Source organism: Charadrius vociferus, unplaced genomic scaffold (genome assembly GCF_000708025.1).
Source record: "Charadrius vociferus isolate BGI_N301 unplaced genomic scaffold, ASM70802v2 scaffold61, whole genome shotgun sequence".
Classification (NCBI taxonomy): domain Eukaryota; kingdom Metazoa; phylum Chordata; class Aves; order Charadriiformes; family Charadriidae; genus Charadrius; species Charadrius vociferus.
In genome coordinates this window covers 5,955,015-5,964,511 of record NW_009646945.1, presented here as the reverse complement: position 1 = coordinate 5,964,511, position 9,497 = coordinate 5,955,015, and the positions used below count along the sequence as shown (strand labels likewise).

Here is a 9,497-nt window from a genome sequence, read left to right as displayed (position 1 = left end):
CCTGGGTTCCCCGCCCGCCGCGTCCCCCTCCCGGGCCCCGCCGCACCGTATCCGCCCGGCCGTGGGGTACTTCGTGCGACCTTCCCCCCTCCCTGAGCCCCGACGTCACGGCCGCGTAACGTCACGGCCGCTCTCTGCGACGTCACACAGCCACACGCTCTGGGGAAGGGGATCGCTGGCAAACGAGCACCGTGGCGTCGGGATTCACCGACCCGGATGTAGCTTCTCCGGTTTGCTAAAGGGAACCAGGGCGGAGGTTGGGGAAGAGCAATGCGCTGCAGATGCCCCATCGCTCGGAGAGACAAATCGCTGTCCCCAGGGTGGGAAAACTCCCCACGACCAACTTGCTGCCAGTCCCCGGCTGAGAAAACAAAGGACAGAAACGGGCATAACTGACCACGGGAGCGCGTGTGCGCAGCCCATGCACCCCACGCTTCCACGGGCCTTTGGGCAAAGCCCTGTTGGAGGCTCCTCCACAGTACGTGCCCTGGCCAGGGCACTCAGAAGCAGCTGGGGAGGAATAGGGGGGTATACAGGGACACCATGGGATGAATGCCTATGTGCTAATGTGCTTATTAGGGGCTTGCTGCAGAACATGCAGCTCCAATTATTGCCATGCCCAGCTGAACTGTTTATGACCTGGAAGTATTGTTATAATTACATTACAGCACAAGGAGCTGAGAAAGTGACAGGCTCGATCAAAAACAAGCTCTGGAGTGCTCCTGTTCACTCCAGTGAAATGGGAAGGTGATCCCAACTGTTTGCAGCCTCATGAAGTATTTGCCCTGGTGTGTTCCCATTCCCCTCCCAGCCCCTCTGGAACTGCAGGGGTGATCCCCTCCGGCAGGGCAGGGCTGGCTCTGGTCCCCAGCTCCCAAGGAGAGACACGTATGGGGCACAGCAGGTTTCTGTGTGCCCTGCAGGCTGAGGCAGCCCCTGGAGCAGGATCAGCCCATGCACTGGCAGGGCACAGAGCAGGTGGCCTTGGAAGACCCTCCCCTCCTGCCTCCCCGCCATGGTGGGATGGGTGCTCATTCCCTGCGTAGTGGCTCAGAAGGAACCAGGGCAACAGTAATCTTCCCCCGTGTCTTCTGATGATAGTGTCACTTAAGCATGGGCTCGGGGGATCATTGTCTGCACTTGCAGAATATGTGCCTGTCCTCCAGGACATCAGTGGTCCCCAGGAGTGGTGGGAGTGCGTGTTGCCTGCCAACCTGCCTGCCCAGGGCTGGGCAGGGCACGAGCAGCTGGGGCAGCAGGTTGCTGAGGACCTGGCAGATCCCACACCCACACCCAGAATAAATGACAGCAACAAGAGCCGAGGGCAGAAATCAGCATTTGGAAAGCGGCTCTGGAAAAAACCAAAAGTCTGTGCGGGGCAGGCGCTGCCAAGCGCGGTGAGGCAGCGGCAGGAGCAGTTGGCACCACGGTGCCTTACAAGCCTCTAAAGCAGTGAGATCTCCCAAATCATCACATGTAAATCTCACACACGCCCGCCCCCTCCATATTTTATTACTTAGATCACAGTTGAAAAGCTTAAATGAAAACAGGGTTTCTATTTCCAGAGCTTGTTTAACATCGTGAATGTGATACAAACTGTGGGCTTCATGTTTTTAATTAAGGTTACTTACACGGCCATGCACGGAAAAGTAAGTCAATAGCTGCTGGCTGCATACCGCGGCCCGCAGCTGGCTCCCCTGAGGATGGTGCAGCGCCGACCGATGCGAGCACCGGAGCTACCACGCATCCTGCAGTGGGGCAGGGACCTGGGGTGCAGGGGGAGTTGGGGCACCTGGGGCTGAGGCTGCAAGAAGCTCCTTGCTGGTCCTTGCAGCACCCCTCTTGCAACACACCCTTGCCTGCGTGCCCAGCCTCCGAGAGCTGGCAGGCTGGGCTGGCATGCCAGAAAGTGGCAGCAAGGCACCTTTCCAACGGATATCGTGCAGAAAGAGCCTAAAAGTGGTGCTCTGGGGCGTAATCTGTCTCACTGGAGGAGCCAGGAAAAAATCAACCGTGCTGTCAGGCTGAGAAGAGAATTTGCTCCCGAGGCTGCGGGCGATGTAGCTCCCCAGTGCCAGCCCCACTAGAGCCAGCAGAGGGGCTGCAGCCCCAGTCCGACTGCCCGTGGAGCCATGGAGGCAGGCTAGAGTGGTGCTCTGCCCGCTACCCTCTTTCCCGGCTGGGAGCAGGGAGAAATCCAAAACCAGTTTGGTAGAGCCCTGTCTACACTCCTAAATGCAGTCCTCGTTTCTGGTTTGCACTCCCAGCAAAATGTTGCTTCTGTCCCCTCCTTCATGCTCTGGTTATTTTTTAAATGCTTTCAGCAAACATTTCCTTGGCGTTGCATTCTCACAGCTCCCCCCTCCAGCTGCGGATTCTTTCACAGTAAACATATATGTTTGAAATTCAAAGAATTTCCTCACGTCCCTGGTACACTCTGCGCTATGGCATGCTGGGTGGATAAATACCTACGGCCACGTATGTCGAAGAGCCTGAGAAGTCGGATAGGTGAGAAATTGTTTAGGATTATCCAAAATGAGGTTTTATCTACACTGCAAAATAGCCACACTTGCAAGGGACAGCAGCTGCGGAGACCTGTTGCCGTCCATGGCAGAAGCCGGGTCAGCACTGAGCAAAATCCTGAGGCACACGTAGGTGAGGAAGAACCTGCCTGACCAAGTTGGCTGGAACGGTGCCTCAAGGGGTTTGCTCTGCTTCTGCGGACAGCTGGAGCCTGGCAGATCCACATCCTCAGCGGGGGCTCTTTCTGCTCAGCCTGGCAGCCCCCAAAGCACCGGGGTAAAACAAAGTAGGGTGAAGTTAAATCTCGTAACATGGAGTTTTGCTAAATTTAATCCTAAGGAAGGAAGAAGAACTGTCCACAGTATACATATAGCTGTGGAGAAATGAGCTTTGGAAGGTTTCTCAACAGCAGTGAAGGAGCACTGAAAAGATAAAATGTTTGCTTATTTCTCTTCTTCATGGGTATTTGGTTTGGAATTGGTAAGAGGATGTGCCAACGTGGAAACACGTATGCAGGAAGCAAATACACCAACATCATCGTGTGCCCATCCCTAAAGCAGCTTTGCTGGTGGTGCTGCAGCAGGCAATACTGTCACACCACAGGGCCAAAGACTGCGGGGAGCAAGAGGGGCAACAACAGCAAGAAGGTGAAGTGGGGAGGTTGTCAAGAGGACATCGTGAAGCTTGGCAGATGTGACCATTAACCAAACCCTGGTTTCACTTCCAGGTCCAGCAAGACTAGACTGAGACAAAATTATAGACTGTAGCCCCAGTGAAGCACTCAGCGTAACTCATGTTTCCTTATCATTGACATCCAGGAAAGCTGTTCATTAAGGCAGCTCGTCTGCTGTCTGCAGGCCACTGAATGCGGCAGAAAGGTGGAACAGGCTTCGTGTGATGAGAAAACTGACACTGAGAACTGCACCAGACTCTGTACAAATGTGGGAGAGGACTTTGTGTGAAGGTCCAGTTCTTGCCATCCACAAATCTACAGGAGGGGTTGTGTGCAGTTTGTGTTTAGTAAAGAGAAGACTGAGGGCACAAGCTGGGTTGTAGAGCTGAGTTATGTGCTACAACACATAATATTTTGTCATCTGGCTTCTAGCTTAGCTCAGCGGTGAAACCCAGAGCTTGAGTTGTGGCATGGCACAGGCAGAGGTCAACCATGAGGCTGTGCCTTGAACCCGGGCTTACACCCGGCTGTCAGGCGGGGGGGCACCAAGGCCCCTCTGGAGGCAGGGAGTTGGGCTAGCGAACGTGGGGAGGGAGCAGGCATCTCTTTGGGAGCTGCAGCAGGCAGTGCTGTCCCCTGTTTCTGCTAAGAAGCAAGGGGCCCTGTGGGATGGCGTCCCTGGTGACAGCCTCAAACTCCGGAAAAAGCACTGGAGTTAGTGGCAGCAAAAGCCCCAGACAAACTACAGACCAAAAAAACCCCAACCCAACCCATAGCTGTTGCTTCTTCTAGGAAGCGACTGGAGGACCCAGTTCTGTTCTGCATTTTCTTAATTTGCTTTGTCCTAAGAATTAATAAACAAAAATGTAACAGGATCTCCAAAGAAGGACTAGATCCCAGTTCTTTCTACTTCCACATGAACCCCTCCAAAGAGTTAGAAAAACATGCTTCTGACTGTGGCTCAGGGGCTTTATTTTTTCTCACCACTCTGTTCCACAACCATTTTTTATTGCATTTTTTATATTTGCATCTCCTGGGCCACGTAAAACAAAGCACCTTCCATAGGGCCTCTGCCACACTTCAGCTGCTGCGTGCAGTGGACACGGGGAGGAGGAGGAGGGCTGTGGTGTTTGCTGGAGCTGTGTTTTCCCAGCGCCCTTTCACCGAAGCTCTGTTGGGGCTCTGTCAGCAGCCATGAGGGCAAAAGGGCTCCTGAGATGTGCCAGGTGCTTTTCCTGGGAATGACAATGCTGTGTAACGCAATGTTACAGTCTTTTTTCAGTGGCGCCCAGTGATAGGACGAGGGGTAATGGGCATAAACTTGAACATAGGAAGTTCCATCTTAACATGAGAAGGAACTTCTTTACTTTGAGGGTAGTGGAGCACTGGCACAGGCTGCCCAGAGAGGTGGTGGAGTCTCCCACTCTGGAGACATTCAAAACCCGCCTGGACGCTGTCCTGTGCAACCTGCTGTAGGTGACCCTGCTCTGGCAGGGGGGTTGGACTAGATGATCTCCAGAGGTCCCTTCCAACCCTGCTCATTCTGTGATTCTGTGATTCTGTGAATGTTTATTAGGGGGAAACGTGGTTAGCGGGAGAAGCTCTGCAATTTGGTCTGGGACAGTCAGTGCCCAAGATTGGGCCTCTTGGTTATGAAGCTTCTTTCACGTGCATGAGCCGTTCTCCATTTCGTGCTCTTAGGACTCAGGTGGGATCTGGGTTTGCCCCACAGGAGAACCCACTCATGGCTCTCGTGGCCCACCTGGTTGCTTCGGTCCTCTGCCCTCCGTGGAGTAAAGCTGTGTGGGTTGCTCCAGTTCTGCACCATCCCTCCTCTGCTGCGCATTGTCACTCCACCCCAAGGAATACAAAGCCAGAGATGCAAGCCTTAAATATGTACCAGCCCTTGTTTCTGTACAAACAGGAGTTGAAACGTTCCAGAAGAGGATGATTTTCTTAATTATGTGCAATGTATCAATATAATAAAAATCGGTAATTTTGCTATGTTATATATATTTTATTCCTTTCATAACCATGTTTCTTTTAACTGAGTTTTAAAATTTGTCTTTAATATTCTCTGAGGAAATTCATGTCTTCTTTACTAGTCAGGAAACAATTCCGTTCCATTTAATGTAGCATCTCAGATGGCTGATGTCTGCTCTACACTTGAAAAATGAATGTGGATTTGTTTGGATTTAACATTAATGGTTGCAGGTCACACTGCAGAAATCACTGCTTTGCAAAGTTAAGGATAAACGTTGAAGAGCTGATAACAATAATAATTATAATTCTAATCTTTCTTCAGCCACCTGTGCAAAAATAAACACCATACACTGTGTTACTGGATTCCCTACTATTTATTCCTGTTTTCCCATCTAGCACCACTGGAAAGCATAAAGTTGGATATTTTAACAACCAATATTCTTCAGTATTCTTCAGTTATAGAGGTCAATCCATCATTTTAAATAATTATCTGGAGAACGGTTCAAACCGTGAGGAATTTTTGCTCGAGTCTGCCTTTTCTGCGCAGGGAGAGAAGAGAACGCGTGTGTGTGCGTGCACGCGTGCAAAGGCGGCGCAGTAACATGCAGGGATGCCACGGTTCACATGGCATCTGCCTGGGACCTGTCCCCTGGAACTTACTCTACCAACCCCAACTCCCAAGCATCCCCAAATGCCCGAAAATGTGAACCAACCCGGCAAGGTGGGGACATGTGCGTGGGCTGAGGGGAGGGAAGGGGCAGCTGCGAGGGGCTGACTCCATTCCCCACTTGAGCTGCACGCGGTTTTGTGTGACCTGGAGGATTTCACAATCCCTGTGCCTCTCTTCTGCAGCTGTAACACGGGAATAATAACGCTTCCTCCCCTTTCTCTGCTTCCTACTCTGCTTTTGGCACACGGCTAATACAAGAGGGCTTGATCTCAGTTGGAATCTATCAGTGCTACTGACATGTTAATAATACCAGCAGAAACGTTTCCTCTTTCCTTTGCACTGACAAAGCTCTGCATGGGGTAGAGGCTCCCAACATGTCAGCCCAGAGCGTATTCACTTTCAACCCCAAATCTGAGGCATTTTCCGGAGACAAGACAGAGAGGATACAAGATTCAGACTGACTTTCAGGATTTTAAACAGGGAGAAGTAGTCATAACATGCTTCAGTTTGATGGCCCTCCAGTTATTGCATAAAAAAACCTCTGAAATATCCTCAGCCTCTTGGCTGCTTGCACGGCATAAAACCTTGTGCGGTTGAGTCAGGGTTTCGATGATTTTCTGTCTAGAAGCTCCTCTGGTAGATGTCAGGTCCTGGAGAGGACAGGCAGAATTGAAGTGTGTTGCCTCGGCAACACGGATGTAATTGAGGGGATTTTGTGTCTTGAAGGAAAACCCCAAAGTTAATGCCAGTTTCTATAAAAGCTGTCCGAGGTCAGGCACCCAGAGCGACCCGGGGAGAGCTCACTCCAGGACTCGGGATCCCGCTGCCTCGGCTCTGCCCGGGAGTCACCCGGTAGTGGGTTGGTTTCCCGCAGAGGAAGCCTGAGAAAGTCTGAGGATAAAATAAGGTTGCAGAAAGTTTTTCTAAAGAGGACTTGAGATTAATGTTTTTGCCCTGAGTTTGAAAATCTCTTTCCTTATTGCTTGCAGTCATATAAAAACATCTCCCTAGTTGCCCTAGCTTTTACACAATTGATAATTTATAAATCTCTAATGACTTAGAAAATTTCTTGAAGTTTTCCAATAATAATAAATATGTTTATTCAAGCAGATTAGATCATATTAATCTGTTTAAGCGCTGCTGATAGCTGTATTATCTCCTTTTTAGTAGAACTGAAGTTAAAGCTCTGTAAATAGTTTAAAAATACACAAATGCTACTCTAGCAGAGGCTAAAACCAAAGACTCAAAATGCAATTTGGCTTTCACAGCTGTTGCCAGCCTCGAATGTCAATACCCGAGGAGAGGCGACAAACTCACACTCTGTCTGTGTTTTCCTTCTTGTGTACAGCATCGATGGGCTCTGCGGGGCGCAAAACATGAGGTGTAGCAGCATAACTCATGTACAAACCGTTACTATTTGTTATTGGTGAGGCTGAGGCATGCAAGCCAGCGAAGGAAATAGCTGGCACATCTTCATTAATTCCTTCTGGTTCTAAAGTAGCTTTCAGGAAATAATTCTCCAAGACCTTGGCTACACACACAGCGTATTTATTCGGAGTTGGCAGGGGCACCAGAAACCATATAGCTCATAAAGCTCTCGTTTCTTTGGATCCTGAAGGTGTTTATCAAAAATGATTTTTAGACAGATTAGAGCCACACACATACATGGTACCAGTCCTACAACACTCACTGGTGTCTTCAAGCACTTTAGGTTTAATCAAAACCCCCATCCACCCTATGAATAAGTGTCAGAAGTTCCCCAATGGCATTAAGGGTTATTTTGAGAATGGTGAGCCATCCACCTTAGCATGTCAAATGAATGTTGGTGAACATTTTTCTTCAGGTGATTTGAATATAACTATTATATTTTCTTCCTAATTGTGACTATTTGACTTGCGACCTCAGGGATACTTTCTTGTTGCTTTGAGATCTAGTCGTGACTAAACCCAGAAGTTTAGATATATGTTCAGACTTTTTTATCTGAAAAATAGACTGCAAATCTTGAATATCAGTCTCTCTCATGAGATGTCCTGATTTCATGCATTACAGCAGGGCCAGAAATAACATGAGAACAGCTTTTCTCACAGTATTTCGGTAGTTCTTTTCTGGCCATTGCCAAAAGCAGGATGTGAAGACATGCATGAACATTAAAGCAAACTCTTATTAGAATAGTTCAAGTTCCTTTTGCATTGTGGTAAAAATTTGTGTCAATTTTTATTCTATTCAGACTATTTCAACCCTTTCAGTACTTCAAAAATCCGTCAGTGTTTTTTCTTAATAAATCATTCTGCTAGTTTAAATGTGATTTGTGGGTTTTCATCTTTTTCCTTTTTTTTTTAAACACAGGCCAAGAATATGACAAAGTGCTCAGAGCCAAATTGCACATTTGATTGTACGCCTAAATGTTGGCTGTCCTGCTGGCTATCCCATTGGCTTTGCAAGCATTCCTCATTTGTGTAATATTAAGTATCCAGTGCGTGTTTGCTGGATTGGGAGAGAAGCTGCCCTCAGATGCCCGGGGCAGGACTGCAGCTGCCATCAGCGGGGACATGCCCCTGGGCATAAGGACAGAATCAGTTTCAGGTTTGCATAATTAAATTGTTTCCTTCAAAGCTGTCAACAAATTCAGGTGCCCGTCACCTCACAGCGTTTCCACAAAGTAGCAAAACGGTATAAAGTTACCTGCGTCGGCTGCCAGGGTAAATACTGGGAGTAAGTGCGAGCACAAAGCCAGGTCACAGCCTGCTCCCGCGTGCAGCTGCGGTGCGGGACGTGCCTGGGGCAGGCAGCGCTGGCAGGGCCGGGGCACATCGTGGTGCTGCGCCTGCTCCATCCCGGCAGTGCCCGTAATGGTACTTACGGCACCCTCGTGAAGTGCTCCTGCTTTTCAGAGCAATAGTCTGACCGTGTGCTCTGCCCAGATAGTGGCTTGGCCCTTGCTGGAGCGAGGATCTCCACCTGCACGGGAGTTGTGGTGGCATCAGCCAGGCTTATGGTCCTTCTCTGCAGAGCGAGGCTTTCCAGATCTCTGAATGTGGGTGCTTCCCAGGGCGCAGCGGAGGTCAGTGAAGCCTTACTGAACTTTGCGTTCTCCATCAGGTTGACGCAAGACAGCCTGTTCTAAAAGACCAGGGCAACCCTTCCTTGCTGATGTTTCCTCTTCCCCAGTTCAGTAAGGAAAGAAACGTGGGGATGTGGTGAGAAGCTTGTCCACACAGCACCTGCAGGGGTACCTTGCTGCCACTGGCAGGCTTTTTCTGATGAGGAGCCAGGCACCTCGCCCATAAACTAGGTTGTTCAACCAGAGGGAAAGTGAACAGCCCAGGACTGCAGTGAAAGCCCAGATCTTCTCAACTGATCTGTTTGCTACCTGCTAACCTCGCATCACCATATATAAAACCAGGTGGTTGGCTCAGGCACTTGCTCTTCTTAGGAAAGTTGTCACCCTGTCAGGTCCTGGGTGGAGTGGGTCAAGGCACGGTTACACGTAGAGAGGAGACCTCTACTTTTCTGCTGAGACTCTCCCTGAGGACAGGTGAGGTATCAGTGACTTACTCCAGATGGGTGAATCAGAGCGTGAAAATAGCTGCCTGGCACGCCACGAGCTGCCAGGCAGTTCAGGCTTTGTGGATCCAGCCCCGGGATTAT

At 49.8% G+C, this 9,497-nt stretch overlaps 1 protein-coding gene across 1 annotated transcript in view; it reads right to left on the bottom strand.

Annotated features, from left to right (window-relative positions):
* MKX (mohawk homeobox) overlaps positions 1 to 8,682 on the bottom strand; it is a 55,597-nt gene extending 46,915 nt beyond the window's left edge. The window contains exons 1-2 of the mRNA XM_009895132.1: positions 8,532 to 8,682; positions 213 to 361 (exon numbers count right to left, since the gene is read on the bottom strand). Of these exons, the coding sequence (XP_009893434.1) occupies positions 213 to 361; positions 8,532 to 8,682 (300 nt within the window). The remainder of the gene's footprint in view (positions 1 to 212; positions 362 to 8,531) is intronic.
* Between the last annotated feature and the right edge of the window lie 815 nt (positions 8,683 to 9,497).